The 27,047-nt window shown below is 38.1% G+C and overlaps 2 protein-coding genes across 2 annotated transcripts in view; one reads left to right on the top strand and one right to left on the bottom strand.

Annotated features, from left to right (window-relative positions):
- DUSP29 (dual specificity phosphatase 29) overlaps nt 1-27,047 on the bottom strand; it is a 110,758-nt gene that overhangs the window by 13,638 nt on the left and 70,073 nt on the right. The window lies entirely within an intron of this gene.
- Nucleotides 1-27,047, top strand: part of KAT6B (lysine acetyltransferase 6B) — a 180,807-nt gene that overhangs the window by 123,813 nt on the left and 29,947 nt on the right. The window contains 11 exon segments of the mRNA XM_067710455.1: nt 292-407; nt 635-716; nt 3,163-3,295; nt 6,130-6,715; nt 6,717-6,750; nt 6,753-7,061; nt 8,054-8,175; nt 9,727-9,842; nt 12,133-12,274; nt 15,722-15,883; nt 18,989-19,082. Coding sequence (XP_067566556.1) covers nt 292-407; nt 635-716; nt 3,163-3,295; nt 6,130-6,715; nt 6,717-6,750; nt 6,753-7,061; nt 8,054-8,175; nt 9,727-9,842; nt 12,133-12,274; nt 15,722-15,883; nt 18,989-19,082 — 1,896 coding nt within the window.

Genomic DNA, 27,047 nt, shown 5'->3' with positions numbered 1-27,047 from the left:
TATATATATATATTTTTTTGATATGGTTTTTTGTTTGTTTTCTGGCCTCACTATGCAGCTTGCGGGGGATCTTAGTTCCCCAACCAGGAATCGAACCTGTGCCCCCTGCAATGGAAGCTCGGAGTTCTAACCATTAGACTGCCAGGGAATTCCCTCTTTGATCTTTTTGTACTTTCAGGTTCCTAAGTTTCTTTGGCTGGCATCATCACCATCTATTAAATATTAGGGAACGGGAGTTTAAAAAATTGAAGGCACCAGTCCCATAAAGCAATTTGCTTTTTATTCTTATAGGACACCCATCCTGTTTGAAATTTTGTCCTGAATTAACAACAAACGTAAAGGCCTTAAGGTGGCAGTGCATCGAATGCAAGACATGCAGTGCATGTAGAATCCAAGGCAAAAATGCAGTAAGTATGGCTCTCAGTAGTCTGTCTCCAGGTAAATTGTTAGTTTTCAGTGTTAAGGTTTTTCATTTTTATAGATTGTTGCTATTTTTAAATGTTTAAATACATTTCAACAGGGATCGTGGTGCTCCTTCCTTATATTTTATTTTTGTTAATTGGATAACATAAGAATTTGTGGTCTTTTACAGTTGATTTCAGTCTCAATTAGTCTCTAATATGTTATATTGCAGGATAATATGCTTTTCTGTGACTCCTGCGATAGAGGATTCCATATGGAGTGCTGTGATCCCCCACTTTCCAGAATGCCAAAAGGTGAATTTTAAACCATATTTAAAAATGTGTTTTATTGTGTACACATTAGCCTTGTCCTAATGTCTGACAGCTCAGAAGTATACAGGTTCCTTAAGCATTTTTTTCATCCCTCCTACCTTCCCTATACTTGAGGGTTTAGTACAGGTTGTGAGCAGAGAAGTGTAAAAGCATTGAGTTTGGGGGTAATGTATATGATAAATACTCTAATTCATCCACAGGACTAAAAAGACCATTCCTGTCCTGAAACCACTCCCCTATTAGAATAAGTTTAGATTAGGTAGGTCAAAAGTTTAGAGTACTCTCCATGTTATTCAGTACAATGTTCAGAGGTAAGAAATTACCTATTTTCAATGATGGTGATAATGATGACTCCAGAAAAGTCCTATGACAGGAGCCATCACCATTTTCTTGGCCATTAGTTGATAATTTTGAACATGAGGATCTGAACTATCTTACATGGATATATCCATAAAGAATATGGATTTTCTTTTCTGTTTATCGGGTAGTCAGCCAAGCTCAGCCTTCTTTTTCTCATATGATAATATATTAAACATTAAAAATAACTTTGCTTTCTTATTACAAAATTTATACATTTTCATTGTGAAAGATGTAGAAAATATAGATTGGCAAAAAGGAATAAGAACAATCAGTTAGAAATTCCTTCCCTGCCCCCACCCACCCCTTTAAAAAGAAATGGAACAGTCTGTACATGTTTATGGTTTTTCCCTCTTAACAATAGCTTTTCACATTCCCACATCATTAAATGTTCTCCTAAACATACTTTTTAATAAGTGTGTAGAACTCCATAGTACATAGAGCAGGGGTTACAAACCTGGTGACTGTGGGCCACAGAAATGTTTTGTTGGTTATCTATCTATCTATCATCTATCTATCTGTATCTCTCTATATATTTTTTAAAGACTTCTCTTAACTGCATTACAGAAGAGCTGGTGCAATATTTTTTAAATTTTGCATTTGAATTGTCAGTGCCCCATTCTGCCTCAGTCTCACTGCAACCTGTTGCCTTACATTCCAGCTTGCTTCAGTCATATATATTATACCTGGGTGGTTCCTGAACATAGTTGATTTTGCAACCCCATGTAAAGAAAAGAATAACTTATTTAACCAATCCCCTATTGTGGATATTACAAATGTTTCCAATTTTTTCCATCCACAATTATTGCCTTAAGATAAATTCCTCCGGGAGGAATTGCTGGATCAAAGACTGTGTACATGAAAGGTTGTATCAGTTTTCAGACCAACCACCAGTGTATGAGAATACCTGTTTCCCTGTATAAATGACCAGCACTCACTATTACTATATTTCGTTGAATCTAAGACACACTTTTTTAAAAAACATTTTAACATCTTTGAAATCAGATTCATCTTATAGTCTGTGGTATCTTAGATTCAATGTAATACAGTGTTTTTATTTAAAATTTTTACCAATTAGGTAACAGAAAAAAGATGTCTGATGATTTTTTTCTTTAAATAATGAAATTGAACTTTTTTGTGTTTGATTATTGGCTGTTTGTATATCATCTTGTAAAGTACCTGTTTTTATTCATTAATCATTTTTCATTGGGGTTTTCACTTTTTTCTTACTGATTTGCAGAAGCTCTTTATATTTTTAGGTAGTCAAATCCATGAATCTCTTTCTTTATGGCTTCAGTCTTACATGTCAGTCATGCTTAGATTATATTAATATCCACATAGTTTTCCTGGTGCTTGTAACATTTAATTTTGCCATATAATATTCATCTGCCTAGAATTTGTGTTTATAAAAGATAGGAAATAATTATTTTCCTTCCAGATAGACAGCTGTATGTTCTATCACCCTTTACTCAATCGTTTCATCCTTTCCCCACTGATCTGAAATACAACCTTCATGATATGCTAAACTTTTCAGTTGTTCTGGCCTTTCAGTTCTTATCCATTGACCTGCTTCCATATGCCAGGTGCATAGTTTTAATTATTGTAGCTCCATAGTACTTAAACATTTTAAGTTTTAATTTTAAAAACTATATCTTATAATTTAGTTAGAAAATTTTCAAGAAGAGACAAAACAAATACTTTTTTCCCAGAAATTTCAAAAAAACAATTGACTTGAAAATGTCTCCCTCCAATCAAAAGATATATAATATGACAAGATTGGGTTTTCATGTGTGTTTACATGGTCTAGGGAAGCTTGGTGACATGTTGGGAAAAGCCTTATTGGAAGAGTTCTGAGATGGGTCAGCCCTCTGCTCTCAGCACCTTGACCCTGGGGAAATTGACCTTTAATGACAGCTTCCTGAGGAGAATGACAGAAGGGAGTGATCCATCTTCTAGGGTCAATTTCTGCATACAGGCATCCTTGGGCAGCTTATTACAGCTGCAGTTTATATTTAATCTCTCTCCTAAAATCAAACATTAAAATATTTTTCTCATATATATATTAATTCAGGGATGTGGATTTGCCAAGTCTGCAGACCAAAGAAAAAGGGAAGAAAACTACTTCATGAGAAAGCTGCACAAATAAAACGACGATATGCAAAACCCATTGGACGACCGAAAAATAAATTAAAGCAACGATTGTTGTAGGTTGAGATCTTATCAAAAGAAATCTTTAATGTTGTGCTTTAAGATATAGTTGATTGTAACCCCCTTAGATTCCATTATCTTTTTAGTATCATTTTTACAAACTCAAGAGATGAGGAATATTTCTCCTTTTGCATAAGCTGTGGAAATTTTTTTGAAAATAACATTTTAAATTACAGTTGGCATTTCGGGGTCTTCTGTTGGCAGTATCTGTGATGCTAAGTGACATTTTTCAAGCAGCAGGATAGAAGCAGAATGTAAGAATTGGAAACAGTTTTTCTGTCTACTTTATTATTGGCTGAACATTAGAAGAGCTTACTTACATGAATATTTTTTCTGGGGGTTTTTAAAACAAGAGAGGGATTTGTTCACATCTCTAGTGACTCTCTTTTGTTACCCCAGATAACGTTTTAGAAAAATACTTCTCTTTTCTGGTGCTAATTTAGTATTACAACTTTTTAAGATCCCTTTTCTGAAATAGGAGCTTCTAAGAAACCTGCAAACTACTGTCCTAATTTGCCTCCAAAGAGTTAGACAAGACCATTTGGTATGTGCACATGTGTGCAAACATACAGACAAAATAATATATTTGCAGTAGCCTGCAATTCTACTATGATAGCCCCATTTCCTCTAGCCTGTTGCCACATAGATGCCTTTAAAGCCAAGTAGAACATTTAGTAGGAGTTACTTGGAGAAGTAGAGAAAAGATAAGAGGAGAAATGGATGTATTTTTTTTTAACCTATATAGAGTATAAAACTGACTGACTATCAGCATTAGGTAAGATGTTTAGAAATGAAATCAGTAGACTTGCATATCTGAAGCAGCTCTATCAATAAGACCGTTGCCCTTCTCTTTAGGCTTAGTGAAAGGGTCACTGTGATGTAGAAATGAATAGAGCTCTGCACACACAGTGAAGAAACACCAGGTGTCTAATTTACTTGCTTACTCTTCCCCCCCCTAATTTTATCTGAAGCAATTCACTTTATTACCTGCTCTCAGAAAAACAGTATTCTCCCGCACCTTTACCTCCCAAAGGAGAAATAGAAAAATGCATGCTCCTTTCTAAAGTGTTCTATGAAACGTTATGAAAACCTTCTAACTGGTGGACATCTTAATATGGAATTTGTGTTCATTTCTAGAGGCAAACATAAAACCTATTCATGAATAAAATCTTTCATATTAGCATCTCTTGAAGTAGAAATTATATGTTTTTGCATTCGTCCAGTGTAAGCATTTTTCCCGAAATGGGACTGTATCCTCAGGGCCCAATTAAGAAAACCAAATTAGGATATAACTTTCTAAACAAAGGACACAGCTGAAAATTGCATCTGGCACCAATCCTAACTTTTTGTTTGTCCAAAATTGTCCTTTGAGCTTAGGAATGTTTAAGACAGTCTAGGGAGTTTTCCTTTTTACATGCTTTATAAACGTATTATCCTTTCTGGACAATTGATTCCAGATACAGTCCAAATGTAGCATTCTGATGTGAAACATTTTAGCCTGGATGAGTAGTTTATTGGTAACTCTCACTGTGACACTAGAGATCTCTAGCTCTAACCTGATTTGGCTGACTCGGTGGCATTGGGTGAAGCTCCTGGCGGTTGAGCTGCTTCGGATGAGCCTAGTAGCTCACTCTGTTGATCTGCGCCAGCCTCCCCTTTAGCTGACTGCCAGAATTATTCATTAAATCTCTGTGTATAGGATGACCACTAAGCTATGCTCTTCTATTTGTAATTATTTAAGATATTTTTATAATTCAAGATCATATCATTTTCAGGCTTCCATTTCATCATTACTAGCCTTCAGCTCAGTTGATAATTTTTAAGCTCCATTCTTGGGCCCCAGCACTGCCATAATTCACATGCAAATGTTTCTGTTGAATAAAATTCTGCTGCAAAATGGGTAGCTTTCCAAGCCCTAGCCTGAGGTGAGGACAGGCAGCTGCCATTCCTGTAAGCAGCTGTGCTAGGGGAGTGACCTCCGGTCTCCATTGACCACACAGCTGTATGGGCAGAACCAGCATCAAATGAACTGAAACAGCAGTCAGAACCAGTGTATAAAGATTCTGATGCCAAGTGTCTGATAATGACCATGGTAAATGTGCTGCGTCTTCACCAGACTTTCCATGTCATGTCTGACCCGCTGTAGCTTTTCTTTAATCATTTCTTCAGTTTTTTGCTATTGTTGTCCTTTTTTCAGCAGTATTTTATGCTGTAATTAATTGTCTCCTCTACTTAGAGAGTATTATTGGTTATCTTATCATCCTAAGCATAAAGTGCTAAGTGGAAATCTTTTAATGTTTTCTTTAAAAAAAAAAAAAGATGTACTAATTTATAGATGTAACCAAATTCTATTTATATAAATTTTCCATTTGAGTTAAAATTACTTCTAACTAGAGATTAGATAAGCTTCTTCTTTTGCTTCTAGATAATACTTATGACTTATTTCCTTTAATACTTTAAAAAAGACATTTCAGGAAATCATAATTACTTGTGACGACACAAGGGGTCACATTTTTATTTAAAAGCATTGGATGATCTTTTAGTCTCTTCAAAAATTTTCTTATCCATATTGCCCTTGGTTCCACATGATTTTTCCAGTACCTGTTGGATGGGCCCTGGGAGAATCATGACATGCCAGTGTAGGGGCTACAACCTGTTTCAACAGAGAAACACCTAGGTGGAGGCACACATACACAAGCAGCGCTTAGGGTTGCAATTCAGTTTCTTAAGTTTAAGCACATTGAATGCATCTAGTTGCTATAAACTTGTGTTAGATACCTTTATAATTCTATTATTAAATGCTGATACTATTCTCTAAATTTTTGCCTAGGTCTGTAACCAGTGATGAAGGATCCATGAATGCATTCACAGGAAGGGGGTCACCTGGTAGGGGTCAAAAGACTAAAGTCTGTACCACACCTTCATCTGGTCATGCTGCATCTGGGAAGGACTCAAGCAGCAGATTGGCTGTTACAGACCCCACTCGGCCTGGTGCCACCACCAAAATCACCACCACCTCCACCTACATTTCTGCCTCTACACTTAAAGTTAACAAGAAAACCAAAGGGCTCATTGATGGCCTTACTAAGTTTTTTACACCATCACCTGATGGTCGCAGATCACGAGGTGAAATAATAGACTTTTCAAAGCACTATCGTCCAAGGAAAAAGGTCTCTCAGAAACAGTCATGCACTTCTCATGTGTTGGCTCCAGGTACCACACAAAAGCTAAAACCTCCACCTTCTTCACTCCCACCCGCAACCCCCATCTCTGGTCAGAGCCCCAGTTCACAAAAGTCCAGCACTTCTGTTTCTTCTACCTCTCCCCAGAGTTCTTCCAGCCAGTCCAGTGTGCCCTCCTTTAGCAGTCTCACTAATAACAGCCAGCTGAAGGCACTCTTTGATGGGCTCTCTCATATCTATACCACTCAGGGACAGTCTCGCCAAAAGGGACACCCAAGTTATGCACCACCTAAACGTATGCGTCGTAAAATCGAATTCCCTTCCACGGCAAAATCAAAAGCCCATTTCTTTGGAAAAAGAGATATTAGAAGTAGATTTATTTCTCACCCCTCCTCCTCTAGCTGGGGGATGGCTAGAGGACGTATTTTTAAAGCAATTGCTCACTTCAAGCGAACAACTTTCCTTAAAAAGCACAGGATGCTAGGCAGGTTAAAATATAAAGTGACCCCTCAGATGGGGACCCCCTCACCAGGGAAGGGGAGCTTGACAGACGGAAGGATTAAACCTGATCAGGATGATGGTAAGCAAAAGGTCAAAGCTCCAACCAAACCTGCGTCCCGTCCCTTTCTCCCCAACCCCCCCAGAAAAAGAATCAGTCAATTCCTATTTGTCACATAGGTCTTAGCTATTTCTCTTGTTCTCACTTCACTTTCATACAGAAGCAGTGAAACTTTGACCTTTTTCTAATGCTGACTAAACTTCCAAAATGTTGTTTTTCCAACTAATACTCTCCCACTTTTTATGACTTATTTCCATTTGTAGTGACACTAGGACCCCCCCAGATGCGTCCGTAGCATTGCTTATGGCTTTGTAGTCCCGCATGAGTAGCCACTGTTAACGCCTCTGCCATGTTCCTCCCCGTGCTACCTCTTCAGCCACAGCGCTGCGTGGCCATGTGCTGTCCGTGCTTCCGGCAGCGGGGACATCAGCTCCTCGTCTCCCTCTGTCCATTGCTTTCTCATGACAAAGTTCATCCTGCTTCTTTCTCAACAAAGCCTGATCTGTGACTCTGTGAAGTGTGCTTTTGGATGTGAGTGTGTCTGTGTGTGTACTCACCTCAGGGAGAAAACTGATTTCGTGAATTCATTTAACAAATTGGCCCGTTACATTTGCTACCCTTTATGAAACAAAAGCCAAAAATGTGTCATTTGGACAAAGTGGTAGATTTTATTATCTCAAACGTGATCATGGGAATTCTATACCTAGACATTGATATGCCTTCTAATCTTGGTTGAAAACTATGATTTTGCTTTGTATTGCTCGCTCTTTCCGTCATTTATTTGTTGAAGCTATAAAAAGATGACAACAGCAATGATTCAAATAACAATTTGGATACAGCAGGGAAAAGGTACTGCTGGATCTGTGAGCAGTGCTTAGATGTAAAAGCTAATAAAGCTTTAAAAAAAATCCATATTTGCCCACTTTGGTAATTTGGTGCCATTTTGGTAATTATATGGTGGTTATTCATGATGCAAGTCAGTGAATACACTTTCTGCTGGTTTTAAATGACAGATACAGAAATCAAAATAAGCATCAAACAAGAAAGTACAGATATAAATGTGATTGGAAACAAGGATACCGTTACTGAAGAGGATTTGGATGTTTTTAAGCAGGCCCAGGAACTGTCTTGGGAGGTAAGGCCAGGATACTGCATTCTAGTAATGAGGATAATACGTGACCTTTATATATGAGTACTATGAAATTAACTGCCTTGATTTTATAAAGAATCCCCCTCAAAATCTTTTGTGATTCTTTAACTGTTACCATCATTTCTGTTGACTCTACATTCGAAAGTAATCACTTTATATAGTGTTGTCTCCACTCTTAAAAGTTAGTAATGGCTCAGGTGGTCTCACAGAATAGGCCAGAGTAGCAGTTATTGAGGCAGATTTTGAAAAACGCTTCTAGGGGTGAAGGAATAGATTTCTGATTATTTTTGCTCAAATTAAGAAAATAGTCCTTTTAAATCATTCACAAAAAGAAGAACATCACTTTTAAAGTGATCGATGTTTCTTCCAGCACAGGTGGCCAGCCATATGAAAAATGTCTCCTGATTTTAACTGTTGGGCATTGGCGAAGGCAATATCGTGTTGCATTATCAGTTGTAATCACTTTTATTTTCATCGTCCAGTAATTTCTTTAAATGATTTCCCTTAACATGTTAACTCTACATAGCTTATTGTCAGCAAAACATTGAAAGGAAAGGCTGTTGGACTTCTGAAAGACAAATTTATTATGGATTGTGAATTCTTCTGTCAGTAGACCACATTCTGTTTCCAGGGCACCATATTCATGGATAGATTCCCACCCCCACCTCACTTCCTTTTTGGGGGAGTAGGGGGCTATCTATAGGCTCTTAAGCTTTATTTTTTGTAGCAACCACTTGAGCTAAATACTTGTGCTTATTTCTACTTGCGGGGCCATTGGATATTTCCATTGCTCATTCTGCATTCTTTGTAGTGTTTCCTTTGGCTAAGATAAAATGTTAAATCCCCCCCACCCCGCCCCGCCATCACTGAGATTTGAAGTCCTTAAATATGACCATTTGGGGGGACCGTATCTGGCGTTCATATATAGACGTGATGAACAGCAGGCAATTACCTGAAAGTTACTGCTAAATCCAAGGCCTTTCTTTCCAACTGGCAACACTGGCGTTTTCATTCAAGAACATTTCTTGTCTGTGTCAGGCACTGGGCTAGACCCAGAGAATGCCACAGTGAATCAGGCCAGCAGAGTTCTTAACCTCCTGCATGGGAGTAAAAGGAGATGGGAATCAAACTGCAAACTTCACAATTGATTATTTATCTACAGTCCGGTTAACTATTACTTGGTGGAGGAACAGGGGACTGTAACAGTGTGACAGTGTGTAACAGCCACATCATCTTATAATTTCCTCAGTTTTAATACATTGTAGCAGATCATTAAATTTAATTCAATAGACATTTGTATGTATTAACAGGTATTCATTTCCTATCTTGGTAATACTGTTTCTTAGGGTATTTATATATGAATCTTATACAAAGTTGATTATTATTTCACAAGGGCCTATAATGTTTTTTTCAACAACATGAAAATTCACAATTACGATTAGTGTTCTGGTCTTGATAGATTTTCATATCCACTGGTGAAAGAACCAAAATGTAAGTGAAGAAATCCTCATATTTTGTTTTCTTTCTGTCTGACAGAAAATAGAGTGTGAAAGTGGAGTAGAAGACTGTGGCCGGTACCCTTCTGTAATAGAATTTGGGAAATATGAAATCCAAACCTGGTACTCCTCGCCTTACCCACAGGAATATGCAAGGTAATGGAATAAGCCAGGCAGGTATACAACCTTAATGTCTCATATGTGAGGAAGGAACATTCTAAAGCTGGAATTAGGTGATTTTTAGGACATAAATTTTAATAGTCAATTCTTTTTTTTCTTTCGGCCGCAGTGGTTCTTCGTTTCTGCGTGTGGGCTTTATGTAGTGGCAGCAAGCGGGGGGCTACTTTTCGTTGCGGTACACGGGCTCCTCATTGCGGTGGTTTCTCTTGTTGCGGAGCACGGCCTCTAGGCGTGTGGACTTCAGTAGTTGCAGCACATAGGCTCAGTAGTTGTGGCTCTCGGGCTTAGTCACTCTGAGGCATGTGGGATCTTCCCGAACCAGGGATCGAACCCACGTCCCCTGCATTGGCAGGCGGATTCTTAACCAATGTGCCACAGGGCTGTCCTGATAGTCAAGTCTAAGTGATTGCAAAACTATTACTTTTACCAGTACCTTCTTATAGCATTCACTGTCGTATGTAAATGCCTTATACTCCTTAGTTACACAAGTGTTGTAGATTTTGCCTTTTAACTTTTAGATCGTTTTTTTCTCTCTTTGGTTAATTGGGGAAGTATTGTTTGTGTAAGAAACCAAATCAAGAAAAAAAATTAGCTGTTGTAAAACATTTGGTGGTTTCTTCTCAGTTGCCTTTTTCGTTTTCCTAATTAGGCCTGTTACTTTTATCTCTGATTTCTGGCATTTTATTGTCAAGTTTTTTTAGAGAAATTATAGCAAAAGAAGGAAAAATGGGAGAAAGTAGGTAGGCGTGGGTAGCCTTAAGAGACCCTTCCCCAAATCTTGACTTTTAGAGCCATTTGTGACTAACTTGTTAAAAATGAAGAGAAAATAATGGTACTAGAATTTTCTTTTGTCTTGAACTAAGATTAGCTGTGAAATTGTCTTGAACTAATATATCTAAAAATGGGTATCTTGTGAACAGATTTCTTCCTTCAGGTATGTCAGGGCACAGTTTATTAGTATCTTCTCAAATGCTTTAGCCTGCAAAGTTTCTGGTAATCACAAATTTGCTTTTCTTGTAGAATAGATATCGTCCTTTTCTCTTTCTCGTGGGTGTCTGCCCAATCATCAGAGAAAACGGGGAGGGCGTTCTAGAAGTTAAGTGACAAACTAAGAGTCAGGAGTCTTGGTTTCTTTTCCCAGCTCATATCACTTAGCTGTATGTTCCTTAAAAACTTTTTTTTTTTTAACATCTTTATTGGGGTATAATTGCTTTACAATGGTGTGTTAGTTTCTGCTTTATAACAAAGTGAATCAGTTATACATATACATTATGTTCCCATATGTCTTCCCTCATGCGTCTCCCTCCCTCCCACCCTCCCTATCCCACCCCTCCAGGCTGTCACAAAGCACCGAGCCAATATCTTAAAAACTTTTGAAAAACACCTAAGAGCTTTTACTTGTATGGGTAATTGTAAATCATGTGTTCTAAGAGCTTTGAATAATTTTGCATACGAATCCAAGATTTGAAATTACTGTGATGAGTCTGTATCTAATTCTTCCCAAAACACTTCTCCCCATTTTTATGCCCCAAAGACGTTGAAAGTGCTTTTAAACATTCTCTTGTAAATATTAGCAATGTCCACTGAAGCATGATAGGGCACAAGTAAAAAATGGTATAATTTTTAAGGTGGAGAAAAAGTCAGCAGAGGAGAGAAAGCTGTTTGTCTAATGTTATTCAAAGAGTCGGTGGAATTGGTAGGAACAAATAAGGTCTTTTGACTTGACTATATTTACTCCTTTAGACCATGTACTGATGATAACTTTAAAGTTACCTCATCCATAAGAAATGGAAACAACTAAATTCTGGGACTTCTCTGCCTTATAAGTACACAGATCATTTTAAAAATAATGAATTCACTTCTCTCTGAGTAAAAGATTGTTATAGTTACACCACTGATTACACGTACTGTTGAAATTATGACATTAAGTCTGAAATTTAAAAAATATGCATGGATGACAGGACGCCATTGTTTTTAGAGTCATAGTTCCAAGTCTGAAAACCTTTCTTTCTATAGGACATTTCTAAGGAAACAAATTATTTGTTCACAAAGTAAAGGCAGCAAATATTATTAGATTGAAAAATACTATAAGGTTTGTACACTCTACTACTGGCTTTCTTTTTCCTTTTTCTTTTGTTGAAACTACTTCTTTCAAATACTATTATACAGCCTTTTTATGGCTTAGAGAAAATAGAACAATATTTAATATTTTTCCCCAGGAGTATAGTCAATCTGATTATATTCTTTGATTTTAAAATTTCAACAGATTACCAAAGCTTTACCTGTGTGAATTCTGTCTTAAATATATGAAAAGTAAAAATATTTTGTTAAGACACTCAAGGAAATGTGGATGGTTTCATCCTCCAGCAAATGAAATTTACCGAAGGAAAGACCTTTCAGTATTTGAGGTAAGCATGTATAAATAAAAAACTCAGCATCTGAAACCTAGTGTTTCTAATTGTTGACTATGTACTGATTTGTTCGTAGAAGGTACAAAGTATATTCAGTTTTGGCACTGAAATTCAGACTGCTTTTTCAAATATCTCCATGTTTTGGAATGTTTTTCTAACCATATTAAGCAACCGTTGAGATTGATGATGAATTCCTACTCCATCACATTAACTTTTTTGTCTTCTCCCAAATCCCTGTCTGCACCAGATATATTCGCCAGTGAATTTATGGTCTCCTCAGCTCTTCGTAAATTCTACTTTCTTTGGCAGGAGAAATTAGCTTTGTTCAGCAGCTCCAGCCAATGTCTGGCAGGTGCTCACTCTTCCAGGGAATTGAGCAGCTGTACATATCTCCTCAATACACAACCACCTGTGTTTCCGTCCATTTCTTGGCAGGGTAGATAATCCTTTTGGTGAGATCCCAGCAGATGTTGGGACTCCCCCGACCCCCATCTGGGTAGATGGCCACCCCTGGAGAACTCTGCTCTTCACACGAACCCCTTGTGGCCACGTGTCTGTCATTGTGTGTTCTTGAAGACATTTTGTGTTTTCAGAAATGATTTAGTAGCAGAAGGTCTTTGCCGCTATATCATTTCATTGTTTCATCATGTTCTATTGTCAGTTTCAGGGATCCAGCTTAGCTGAGTCAGTTGTACCTTGAGGAGGCCATGCCTTTTTTCCTGTTATTGCCTGGTCACAGGCCTTCTTAATTCTGTCACTCTGGTTGAGCACTTCCATTGCCCTGACTTATTTTCTTTTCTGTTACCCATCTTGATACATTGCTTTCATTCCTGGATGCTCAGAGCAAGCCTTCCTTGGACAGCAGATATGATATCTTCTTTCTCTGAGATAACAATTTTACTTTAGGATTCTCTTTTTCTGAGTTGTTCAGACTGGAAATATATTATTCTGAACCACATTTCTCTTTAATTCTTGTCTGTAATGTTTTGCATTAAATTTAACGTAGGGGAGGGTCATACATAGGTTTCTCTCATGGACCAGGCTTCCTCTCTCAGACAGTCTTGGGCCCATTACTTTTTTCCCAAGACTCATCAGAGAACGCATGTAACTCCAACTGTATCTTATGATTTTTTTTTTTTTTTTTTTTTTTTTTTTGCGGTACGTGGGCCCTCACACTGTTGTGGCCTCTCCCGTTCCAGAGCACAGGCTCTGGACGCGCAGGCTCAGCGGCCATGGCTCATGGGCCCAACCGCTCCGCGGCATGTGGGATCTTCCCGGACCGGGGCACGAACCTGTGTCCCCTGCATCGGCAGACGGACTCTCAACCACTGCGCCACCAGGGAAGCCCATCTTATGATTTTTTAAAACTCCTCTTCCTGGTTATATCAGGCTCTTTCGGCAAGCTTGAAGGAAGAAGGGTATTGTTGCTAGGAAGATTTGGTAATATGTTTGTTTTTACTAAACAGGAGGCACAGGGTTTCTCAACCAGGGGACTGTTCACATTTCAGGCTGGATGATTCTTTGGTGTAGGGGGCATCCCGTGCATTGTAGGACGTTTAGCAGCATCCCTGGCCTCTGCCCACTAGATGCCAGTAGCACCACACCTCCTCCAGTCAGAACAACGAAAAACATCTCCAGACATAGCCAATGTCCCTTGGGGAACAAAAGTCACCCCCCAGTGAGGACCACTGGGCTAACGAGAAAGCCGAATGCAAGTCGCTGTCTTCCTGTTGTTAGTATTGGGATGCTACTTGGCCAGCCCCAACAGGTTGAGACAACAGAGCTGCTCTCAGTTGAACCTTAATTAATGAATGTCACAAGTTCCACTTAACTTTTGGCACCTTTCTTAATGCCTTGGAAGCTTTCTTCTAACCAAAAGAAAATGAAAATCATTGCCTCATTGTTTCTCAAAGGGTGAAACACATTGTTGGCTTTAAGTAATTGTTAAATAAATGAGTATAACTCTGCCTGAGGGGGTGAAACTCTCATAAATCCAGAGAGAGTCTTCTCAGGGGTAAGAGAGACTCAGTCTTGTTATCCTGATAAGAATGGTCTATTTCAGGGTAGGTGTTTTGGGACCATACAGAGATGAAAGGGGAAAAATCAGAAGCAGATCTGTAAAATTTATGCATAAAAATTATTGAAGGAGTTGGATTGGATAATTGCCAAGGTCCCTATTCTAGAATCTGAGTTAATACTAAGAGTACAGCATGTAGGAAATTTTCTCTTAGCAGTGTCCTAAGTAACTTATAAAATAAATGAATAATAATCACAGCTTACTACTTTCCTATCTTTTCTTTATCCCTCTTGAAAGCATGCCATTTTAGACCTTTCACAACTGACAAGAATTTTGCTTCAGCATTGTCATCTCTCTGTTTTTCTGGTTCAGGGATACATACATCTATCTCCATCTTTTTGTAATATGCTACCATTTCCAAAAGGAACATCCTCCCAAATACATAAAAACTTCCTTTAATTAAAGAGACAATTGTATCCTCTGTGCCCCTTGCCCATATTTGATTATGTTGCCATGTGTGGGACCTAGGTCTCATCCAAGGGAAATAGTTATACGAAGTCTAAAAATAATTTGCAGTATGAGAACCTGTATGGTCCACAGGAGACTTGAGAACGGTCAAGTTCATTGTTAAAGAGCTCTGGTTAGCAAACATCCATTTCCCCTTAGAAAAGTGCTAGGGAAATTCTAGAATCTGCTGTGCTTTCTGTTTTCAACAAGTAACTACATTTGATCAAAGAAATTGACATTTGTGCCTAGCCTTCTCTCTCTAACCGTCAGTATCACAGCTTGATTCTTTTATTTTGAAGAGAAGTAGACGGTAATCATGGTACTTATTGTAGGTTGAAATTCATCTCACTTTCTCTGTATTCCCAACACAGAAATTTTATCTTTTCCAATTATATTTAAAATGATGCTTGGAATAAAACCAAAATGGAAGCCTCTTTTGTTAATCCACGCTTCTAAGGAATCAGGATAACAGAGTTTATTTATTTTATTTTTATGTGAAGCCCTTTTGAAAGCAACATAAAGTTTAACTTCCTCGAGCAGTATTTTGATCGTTTTACATTTCTTTAATTCCAATTTACTTGGTTCATACAGAGAGGACCTGCCTAATCATTTTTTACTCGTAATAAATTGCAAATAAAAATTACTTCTTTGTTAGCAGTGTGGTCTTTCTTCAGGTAGTGTAAAGAGAAATTTAAGCTACCTAAAATTTACTCCAATTTAAGAGAAAAGGTGGAATTCTGATTTGCCAAATGACAGCTATTTTCTGGTAAACTTTATACTTGGTTAATGGAGTGTTTTAATTGCTCAGTTTGGGATTTGGAAATAAAATTATATACTTTCCAAAATACCGTATGAAAGAAACAATTTTATTTTGAGTGGTATTTTTATGTTAAATAATGTTGTCTGTTTCTCTTTGCTAGGTTGATGGGAATATGAGCAAAATTTATTGCCAAAACCTTTGCTTGTTAGCCAAGCTCTTCCTGGACCACAAAACGTTGTATTATGATGTCGAGCCATTCCTTTTTTATGTCCTTACAAAAAATGATGAAAAGGGCTGTCATCTGGTTGGATACTTCTCTAAGGTAAAACAAGAGCCAGTATGACCTTCATTTTCTTTTTCAAAGTGTTTTTGGTAGAGCCCAATTCTTCAAACAGGGCTTTTTTATGACTCTAATTTGAATAAGTGACACATGTTTCTGAAAAGCTCAGATTCTTATTCAGAGCTCATTAAAAACAACAACAACAACAAAAAAACAATAAGCAACGTGCCTAGGAAGTGTGTAAAGGACCTCAGCACTGTTTGCTGTCTCACTGTCATCATTCACATAACGTTATAATTGCTGCCTTGCAGACCACCTAGCATCTTTCATCTTCTAAATGTTAAGCTTATTTCCCTTTTCCCCCTAAGTGGTGTCAACATGAAGCTTTTAATGTAACGTAGCATTTAAAAGATAATTCTCATTTCTCCTCGTTGCATTTCCTCTGTGATCATCAGTATCTCAGTGAGTTAGAACATTGGCATTTGGACAGTTAAGCTAATATAATGGCTGGTTTTACTCTTTTGTCTCTTATTCTCTGTGCTATTGTTTTAAGATCTAAAGCAGCCCCACCTTTAGAAAGCCTAAGTTATCTCCAGCTGTTAACATAGGGGAGCCCTTGACATAGTGAGTGGATGTAGTTTGTCTTTTTCACTGGTTCAGAGCAATTCTCTCACATTCTTCTGTTCAAAGGCTTCTGAGAAACAATAACTCATATGTAATAAAGGAAATCTGAGTTTGGAAATATTTACCAGGTAATGACCTTAACTTTTCTTAGGTACTTAGGAAATAGTTTAATATGCCAGGATGGTAATTATAAGACTTCCAGGCAGAAGGTAAATGATCCAAACCCTGTATCTTATTTTTTTTATGATGTATGTGTGCATGTTAGGTGATAAGTGAATTTCACTGACTCTACTGTTGCATAATGTAAATGGAATGCCTAATGGAAGTGTCATTTTCATGGAAGATCAAAAGATAGAATATATATGAAGGTCCTTTGCATACGGAAGTTTTTCTAAATTTACGAATCAATCCAGAGACCATAAACAAAAATAGGAATAAGTGACAGCACTCGTGGAAAACAGCCTCAACGTCTTAATCCACATATTTGGTAAAGCTCTAAAACGAAAAAGAAGAAAGTTAACTTTATAGGTTATGGATTCGAAAGGTGATAGAGAATTAACACAAGGTGAAACAATAACTAGGAAATCTATTTATATAACTTATTAAACATTTTACGTTCTGTATAGATGTGTAAACATCTTTTTCTCCAAAGAGTTGAAAAGAATAGTGGTCATAACTGTCCTTCCTGTGCAAAAATGGTGTTTCTTTAAATGTATCTGAGTTTAAAAACAGATGCTCAGTGGTGCCTGCTGCCCTTGTCCTGCCTTGTCTCAAGTTGGCCTCTGGGTCTCAGTTCTTGGTAACTCTTGGGGTTCGAATCTCTGCCTCTCTTCCTCCCAGGGAGCCCAACATTTTACTTAGAACAAGCTAAAGTTTTTACATTTTGTCACAGTTTCTTTTATAGTATGGCAGCAACTACTATCATTTCTTACTATACCCAGAATGCTATTATATTCTTTGGCAGTGCAGTAAAACAAAAGTCAATCTAGAAAAACAGCCATGTTAAAAGACTAGACTCAAATTAAACCATATTGTAACATGTCAATTGGAGTGTGAAGGACTATGGCCCTTTGGGGTTATACTTAAACCAAATTCTAGATGTTATAGCCAGAGAATGGCCAAGATGACCTAGAAAAGTTCAGTGTAAACCATTACATACATGTGACTTTCCAAGCACATAATAGATGACTCAAAACAGGAAGGAAAGGAGGAGGAGTTATTTTATCCATAGATTAGAGTTTAGCTGTAGTAATGTGTTAAAGGGCAGGGGGCAGGGGCTGGGGTGGGAGAAGGACAACTCTTGGGTGGGATTTCCAAAAATTATATACAGGTAAGAATAGTTTGGGACAAAGAAAAGACCGGCATCAAGGATGAATCCTTAAACCCAGAGTACATCTCTTTTTAGATTTGTGACCCATTTGTCTGACTTTGCGAAGTAGACTAATTATTTGAATCTTTGCCACAGATGTGCGCAGCCAGTGATGGACAATCCAGTTTCTTAGGAAAATTGACACACATCATTTCTTCCTCCTCATTTCTTGGAGACTCCACAGACAGCTACAAATGTGCAAAAGTCAGGAGCATATCTTTTTCACAAAGGAATCTTTAATTCTGCCCTGTAGGGTTTTTTTCTACAACCATTTCTTGTGATCTTTCAAATAGGTTCATTAAAGATCTGGGTGTTCCTAAGTAATTCTTTGGTGTGGTTAGTACCATTTGTGGTCAGTCTAATTTGTGGTTTATATTTGGCCAGAGCATTCACAACCTCAAAAGCCTTTTCCAGATCTCCCCTGTGTAGGTTTTGGCGGCTTCTATGTACCCTGAAGAAAATATTGCTGCTCTGATGCCATATCCCATGAAAATTGCGAATTTTTCCTGAACTATAAGAACCATTTCCCACCATATTCTTTCCAGTCTTCCTCCTGGTTTCAGACTGTTGGTAATATTTTGGCCTCCACTTTGGTTTGGAGGCTTGGGGATTTCTTGTTGCTGTTGTCTTTTTTGTCTTGTTGTCCTACTTTGAAATGCAGATTAATTATTTCTCCAGCTTTTTACTTTGTTTACTCATAGGAGAAATGTATTTGTGTAAGTCTACCCACACATATAGTATTTTAGTTTCACTGGGGCCTTTCGCAAAATATTCCTAACTGACCCCACTGGGTGACTCTCTGGATGGTTTTTTTTTTTTAATCCCCATCTCCCAGGTTGTTTGAGCACGGAAAACATTTCTTCCATACTGTCTGTGTTCTGTTTCATTTGACTCACATTTCCTTGGATTCTTTATTCGTATTTCATGGTACTGACATTCAAGAATAAAGATGTAATTGAGAGGCATGCCTGGAGTGGGTAGTTTGTTGTTAGCTGATAGTTTGATTGATTAGGACGGTAGGATGATTCTGCTTGATCCTGACCTAACACATTGGCTCACCTTAGTGGACGGTGGTACAAGGATGATGGCGGGTGCAGGGAATTGCCCACTTCAGCAGTGCTCTGACATACTTGATCTGTCTCTCCTTCCCTCAGGAAAAGCTTTGCCAGCAGAAGTATAACGTCTCCTGCATAATGATCATGCCCCAGCACCAGAGGCAAGGATTTGGACGGTTTCTCATTGATTTCAGTAAGTGAAGTACTTTATTTACTTTCATGATCCAGGGAGCTGATGGCTGTTAAAGGAGAGTAGCACATAAAACTTTATTTAATCTACTTTGTTGTTTTTATCAATAGATAACGGGTTTACTACTTATATTTACATAGGTTAGAAAATCTTCCTCAAGTGAAAAATGTACTGCTGCTCACTATTGTACTCTAGGAAATTGAGACTCGATCTCTCGGCAGTGTCACCAGCTCACAAAGCCATTACCCTGAATGAACCGGCAGAATTACATTCCATTCTGTGGGGCTCATGCTCATTAGCACCAAAAGAGGCAATTATTTGTGATTAAAGCCAAAGGAATTGTTATTTAAAAGGATTTTCAGCTTTCTAAAATTTTGCCTATAATCTTGTGCAGTACAGAGCAGGAAAGGGATCTTTATCTTCAGAAAAACAATTCTTTAGGTAGCCTATCCTTCTTGGCTGTCTGGTAGAAATAAACATCTTGTTTTGTTAATTTCCCTTTTCTATTACAGAAATTATTACAGTGTTCGTATCTAGAGGTTGCCCAAGAAATATTTTTTATACACATTTGTATCTTCTGAGTCTCCTCAGTGAAAATCGGAATACTATTTTAAAGTACGCATAGGGTAATGTTTTTTAAAAATTGGTAGTTTTTTTCTCCCTGTTTATATTATACTGGATGTGTTAATGTAGTATTAAGGCTGCATTTCGAGAATGGATTCAAAGTATCCAGATAACACGAAGGCGGGGTATCCCATGATAATAATCACTTGTAAAAATCTGTCGCTAGGAACTGTGTGCTTCTTCATTACCAGATTTTAAACTGAAAGAAGGAAAATATAGCAGATGATGTAATCTTCATAACGTACATCAGATGCAAAAGCAAAATGTAAATGTCCTCAAGGAAAACCATGAAGCAACATGTTGAGTCTAAATCTATATTATTAGATGTTGAAATGTTAAAGTTTGGGTGTAAAATATAACCGTATAGCAGCTTTGGACGGATTTGTATAATTTATTGACATCGAAGGATATTCTTTTTTTTTTTTTTAATTTATTTATTTATTTATTTATTTTTGGCTGTGTTGGGTCTTCGTTTCTGTGCGAGGGCTTTCTCTAGTTGTGGCAAGCGGGGGCCTCTCTTCATCGCAGTGCGCGGGCCTTTCACTGTCGTGGCCTCTCTTGTTGCGGGGCACAGGCTCCAGACACGCAGGCTCAGTAGTTGTGGCTCACGGGCCTAGTTGCTCCGTGGCATGTGGGATCTTCCCAGACCAGGGCTCGAACCCGTGTCCCCTGCATTGGCAGGCGGATTCTCAACCACTGTGCCACCAGGGAAGCCCGGATATTCTTTTTTGAAGTATCTTTATTGATTATTTTTACATTTTCAGATGGCATTTCTAGTTATTTAATTCGTTACCCTAGTCTTACTCTTCTTTCTTTATCTAGTCATCCCATGGAGGGCCGTCTTACCAGAAGTTTACCATTTTTACTTTACAGTCCTAGTTGTAATGAATTCTAAGGGCAAATCCAATTGTGTTGTTTTGGAGATTTTTGGGGCCACTGTTCACAAGTTGTTCCTAAATACTATAATTTCTGGTATGCATAGCAGCTATTCAAGCCTTAAACTTTGGATAGTATCTGCATGCTTACAGAGTAAGGCAAACTTCTTAGCTCAATATTCAAGATCTTCCGACAGCTAGTTCCAGCCTATGTTCTAGGCTTTTTCATGTATTATTTCATATATTAATCTCCATTTGCTCAAATATTCTGAGCAGGTTCCCATACTTCCATTCTTTGTGCAGTCCCTTCCTGAAATGACCACTTCTTCCTTCTCCAGCCTCTGTCTGTTCAAAATCCTACCCATTGTTACAGAGCTAGCTCAGGAGCCTCTTCTTTTTGATCCCACCTCCTGGAGTTTCATCCCGTTCTCTTCTTTGCTCCGTATCTCTGCAGTATAGCACTTAGACTCAATTCATTCTTTTGTGGTAATTATTTGATCTAAGTGTCATACTTCCAACTTACTGTCAACTCCTTGGATACCTTTTTTGTATTCAGGTGGACAGTGCACTCAATAATCTGCATTAGATGTATTTTTGTTAAGTTGTATTGAATCTCCTAAGTGATATGGTCACTGCCCACGATAATTTTCCACCTAAAATTTAAAAGAGACTGGTACTTACCAGGTAAAAATGCAAGTCTCTAAATACAGTAGCGTCTGACTTGTACAGTGTGATCTGGTACTGAGGCCTTAATGCATAAAATAACAACCCAGGAACAAAGACATTCCCTTCAGATGCTAAATCTTTATGTTAACCATTTTATTTGAAAACTGTATTAGAGTCTACTCTGTTTTTCTAAAACATGAACTAGGGAACACAGTGGAACCTATCTGGATGTCTCAGGGCCATCATGATACATGCCATCCATTAGGGTGCATCCAGGCAATGCAGTGCTACAGGTGTCATTTTAGATTTTCTCTTTCATATACCCTTGGTATCATCCTGCACTGGAGAGGGTTAAGGAATATGATGAATGATTTGAATAAAGTTGAAAGGGAATTGGTGCTATTTCTTCAGAGAAGAGAAGACCAGGGGAAGAATTTTATAGCACTCAGAGAAAATGGGGACTGGTGTAAACCCAACAGAAATTCAATTTAAAGCGAAAAAATAATTCCTTGGCTACACAGGTTTTAAAGAAGATAGAGTAGGCTGCTGAAAAAAATGATAGCATCTCCTTCTTTGGAGTTACTTAAAATAATAGTAGATAAATATCTTTCTATGATGATTAGATCCAGTCTTTTGCAGAAGTAGGAGATAAACCCCATGACCTCGCATAATCCTTGTCAACCTTACATTTCAGAACTCAGGGAAAAACAGATAACTGGGGTTACAGGTTTTCTAAAATCTGCTCTGTTTTTTAAAGGAACCTTTTAACGGTTAGATTTATTTTATTTCTGTTTGTACATGAGCCTGAGGGTCTTTTGGTCGGGGAGGTATTTTCAGTAATTCAAAGAAAGTTGTAAGGCAGGAAATCTTTATTTTGTCTGTAATCACTGCTGGTTCAGGAAGCCAAAACAAGATACCGACAGAAGGAAAGCTGTTCTCTGCCCAGCTGCCCATTGGCACACTGGATCACAGACATGAGTGAAAAATGATGTGTTGTGTGTATATAAAGAACTGTGAATCCAAAGCTTTGAACACTGTTCTCCAGGACAGTCAAGAGGTGGAATGGTCATCCCAGGACCAAATGCTGTCCTTGGAATAATGTTGTTGTCTGTCTCTTCCTAGGACAGCTTGTCTGGGATGTGTCTGAGCAGGGCTTCCCAGGAGGTCATCTGCAGAGCTTTGCCGGAGTGACTAAAGGGCACCAACTCCCAATCTGCTCATAAACCAACTCAGGGGTTTTGTAACTCTGCCCAAAACTTAAGTGGCTAGAGGAAGGAGTGGCTTGTCATGGGTTGAAGCTGATACTCCATCTCCTTTTCTCTCCTGGTTTCTGAGATTCCCTCTCTCCCTCAGTCAGAAAATTTTAAAGTCCTCCCCGTCTCTTTCTAAACACACACACACACACACACACACACACACACACACACACACACACACACACACACACACACACCATTCTGAGATTCCCTCTCTCCCTCAGTCAGAAAATTTTAAAGTCCTCCCCGTCTCTTTCTACACACACACACACACACACACACACACACACACACACACACACACACACACACACACACACACACACACACACACACACCATTCTCCATCCCCACCAGGCATGTCAAAACTTCAGAGAAGCCCCCGCCCCACGAAACTTTTGTGATTCCTGCTTCCGAGCTGCCCAGGACAAGGCAAGTAGCTGCTTTTCCTCCCAGGGTGTTGCTGGATCCTGGGGCAGCCGCGTGTTCCCTGCCAGGCCATGCCCTGCCCCTGCTGCCAGAGCTGCCCAGCAATGCCTTATCCAGCTTACTATTTTTCCTTTAATTTTGAAATAATTTCAGACTTAGAGAAAAGTTATAAAAATGGCACCAAGAATTCCCATATGACTCTCTACCTCAGTTCCCCAGATATTGACATTTAATCACATCTGCTTTTTGCTTTTATTTCCCTTCCACTCCTTCCCCATCCCCCTCTATCATATTGAGATGTATTTCTTTTTCAGAATCATTTGAGAGTAAATTGCAGACCTGTAGCACCTTTACCCTTACTATTTCAGAGTGTTTTTCTAAAAACAAAGATGCTCTCGCATGTAACCACAAATTATCAAAACCAAGAAGTTAATGTTAATTCAGCACTATTATCTAATCTCTCTACCTTGTTCAAATTTCAAATTTTGCCAGTTTTCAACTAAAGCCCTTTTCCAGGGGTGGGGAAAAATGTTTTTTCCCCAGTCCAAGATCTCATGTTGAGTTATGTCTCTTGAGTAATCTGGAATAATACCTTAGTCATTTTTTTGTTTTGTTTTGTTGTTACCTTGACATTTTTGAAGTGTACAGGCCATTTATTTTGTACAGTGTCCCTCAATTTGGGCTTGTCTGATGTTTTCTCATGGTCATATTCAAGTTCTCGATTTTTTTGGCAGGAATACCACAGAAGTGCTGCTGGGTCCTCCTCAGTGCCTCTTATCAGGATTACATGATCATTTATTTGTCCCATCACTGGCTTAAGGTGGTGCCTTTCAGGTTTCTTCATTGTAAAACAACATTTTTCCCTTTGTAATCAGTAAATATCTGGTAAGAAGATACTTTGGGATTGTGTAAATATCCTGTTTCTCATCCAGTTTTTACCTACTACGTTTAGCATTTATTTATGATTCTTAGCTAAAATAGTTATTACTTTGGTAACTACCAAATGGTGATTTTTTTAAATCCCATTGTATATTCTACTTATTTGTTGACATTTGCTATAGGGAAGAGCTTCCTTTATTAATTTTTTAGTTAAATAATTACTTCATTTATTTCATTAGTCTTTAATTTATATAATTATGGACTACTCATGGATTTTTATTTTATTCTTTGGATTATAACCTGTTGCTGCCATTGTGTATTTTGATGTTACATTGCCCCAGATTTATTCAGTGGGAACTGCTTCAAGCTGGCTCCTGTGTCCTTCTGACATGTCTGACCCTTCAGCCACTTCCTTAGCATTCCAGATCAACACCACTGCAAGGTTTTAGTCTATCCTTCCATATTTCTGCATTTGTAACTCTCTTCTCCGATAGTGAGAAACCTGACTTCCATTACCCACAATATATTTATTTATGGGCTCAGTCCTAGAATACACATTAAGTAGTTTTAGAATTGCTAGCTCATACCACTGTGTAAAACAAACCTCCTAACCAGAGGTCAGTTTTTGTATGTAGCTCTTTTTGACTTTACCCTGAGTGTACTTTTAGTTAAAGGACTGTTTCCAAATGTTAGTGAGGTTAGTTCTTTTTAATTTTTCCCCCTTCAGGGAGGTTATATTATTCATTTGAAATACAGTTAGGCTTATTTGTTTCTGTTCGTTATCCACTTTAGTTTTTCTCTATCCTTGTTTTTTTTTTTTAAGACTATAAAACATTAACATGATTTTCAAAGTTGAAACTATATTAGAAGGTATACTCAGACAAGTGTCATTCCCCTCCTCCCCTCCCTCCCCCAGTCCCATTCCTGACCCTTTCCTGCAGGTCGCCAATCTTATTAGTATCTAGTTTATCCTTCCTGTGTTTCTTTTGGTACAAATGAGAAAATAGATGTGTGTCTTCTAATTTCTCCTCCTTTCTTACACAAAAGGTAGCATACTATAGATGGTCTTTTATGTTTTGCTTTTTTCCGCTTAAGAATATATCCTGGAAATCACTCCATGCCACTTCATAGAGATCTTCTTATTTTCTTCTACAGCTGCATGGTTCCCCAGTGTGTGGATGTATGTACTGTATTCACCTAGTCTCCTAGGTATAGACATATAGGTTGTTTCCAATATGTCACAATTTAAAAAGTGCTATAGTAAGTAGCTTGGGCAGATTTTGACTGATACATTCTTACAGAGCGGTGAGAGTCTGTTATATATACTTTCAGTTTTTTAGGACTCTGCTTGGCTGGGCCATTGCCCAGCAGATAACGAGCTTTTAGTCAAGTCTGCAGAGCCCAAACCCTGCCTGGGGAGCAGGATACAAAATCCATGCTCCTTGACTGACCTGGGAGAGACTCAGGGAAAGCAGCTGATTCAGCAGTAGGTTGCAGGACATTGTGCCAGGTCATGATGAAAGAGGCTGGCATCAGCACTTACTTGTGTGTTTGTGTAAATGCATTTATCAGATTCTAAACTGGATAATGGAGAAGGATGAGAAGATTCATTTCTTACCTCTTCACTTAACATTTGTTGATTGGGGCACCTTAGTCTACACTCTGCTATATACCAGCAACAAAAATGAAGAAGACATAGCTCTTGCCAGGTGTGACAAGCCATCAGTTGCTGGGCAGTACATTTCTACAGTAGATGTTGAGAGCTCATGGCATGAGAAGTTAAAGTGAAAACATTCCAGGCTGAGGGAAACAGCATATTCAAAAGCGTGGCCACCTAAGGAAACATGTTAGATGTTTGGATAACAACAAAAGAAACTCCAAGTAGATTAAAGACTTAGGGATTAACAAAAATAAAAAATAAAGACATTAAAAAAAGAAGAAGAGGGGACTTCCCTGGCAGTCCAGCAGTTAAGACTGCGCTTCCAATGCAGGAGGTGCAGTTCGATCCCTGGTCGGGGAACTGTGATCCCACATGCCTCACAGCCAAAAAATTTTAAAACTAAATAAATAAATAAATAATTTTTTAAAAAAGAAAAAAAGTAGAAGAAAGGATATCTAATTATTTATCTAATCTTTAGATGGTCAAGGACATCCTAAGCATTAAAAGAATGAAAGAAGTCACACAAAAAATACATAAACTTCACTGTATAAAAGCGTAAAACTTCTATGTAGGAAAAAGTATTAATATTTAAAAGTAAACATAATGGGAAAGATATTTGCAACAAATATACCAAAGGCAACAAATAGGCAAAGTTTTGATATCTATAGTATTTAAATGAATATAAAAGTAAAGGTTTGATAGTGTTGAAACATAAACCCTAATGGAAAAATGAGCAGAGGACATGAACACAGAATGTGCAGAAAAGGAAAATCATTGGGGGCAGCAACATTGCTGACATTTACTGAGTGTCTAATATGTGCCAGTCACTGTCCTAGGAGTCCTGACTCATTCTGTCCTCACATCAGCTGTTGAGATGTGTGCTTTTATTTTAACCTCATTGTACGGGTGAGGAAACTACTGACAATAGAAAAAAAAACAAAAACAGAATAACCTCAGTATTCAAAGGTAAGAGAGAACCATTCCCCTGAGAACGGTACATTCATATAATGGAATATTATTAGCCATTGAGAATTATGTTTTGAAGAATTTTTAATAAAATAAGAAAATACTTATGATAAATAAGTGGCTTTCAAAATTGTATATATAATATGTTCTCGATTATGTAAATAGTATATGGACAGAAAGAAAGGAAATACACTTCCATATTAACTCTAGAATTAGAATTACAGGCAATTTTAATTTCCTTATACCTTTTGTTGTAACTAAAAAGCAAATTAATTTAAGAAACAAGAGTCAGGGAAGGCCTGATATAGGGCAATGGCAATGAGGATGTATGGAAATGAGGCAGGTGTTTTCCTGTTCGTTCTGCAGCAGGTAGAACTCTGCCAGGCACCTAGTGGTGCTCAGTAAATACTATTTGAATAAGTGAATGAACTGAGCTTGGAAAGGTAGTGAGTGCAGCTTTGGCCACGTCGCCTTTGCTGTGATTTTAGGCATCCATGTGCAGCTTCCCATGGAGTTCAGAGTTCAGTAAGGGTATGCAGTAGGGGGAGGCTACAGGGAATCGTGGGCGTGCCATAGTGGTTAAAACCATAGGTGTGAATGAGGACAACCCAGG

Source organism: Pseudorca crassidens, chromosome 16 (genome assembly GCF_039906515.1).
Source record: "Pseudorca crassidens isolate mPseCra1 chromosome 16, mPseCra1.hap1, whole genome shotgun sequence".
In the NCBI taxonomy this organism is placed as follows: domain Eukaryota; kingdom Metazoa; phylum Chordata; class Mammalia; order Artiodactyla; family Delphinidae; genus Pseudorca; species Pseudorca crassidens.
Note: the sequence above shows the minus strand (reverse complement) of the source record. Positions and strands in the feature narration are given on the sequence as shown.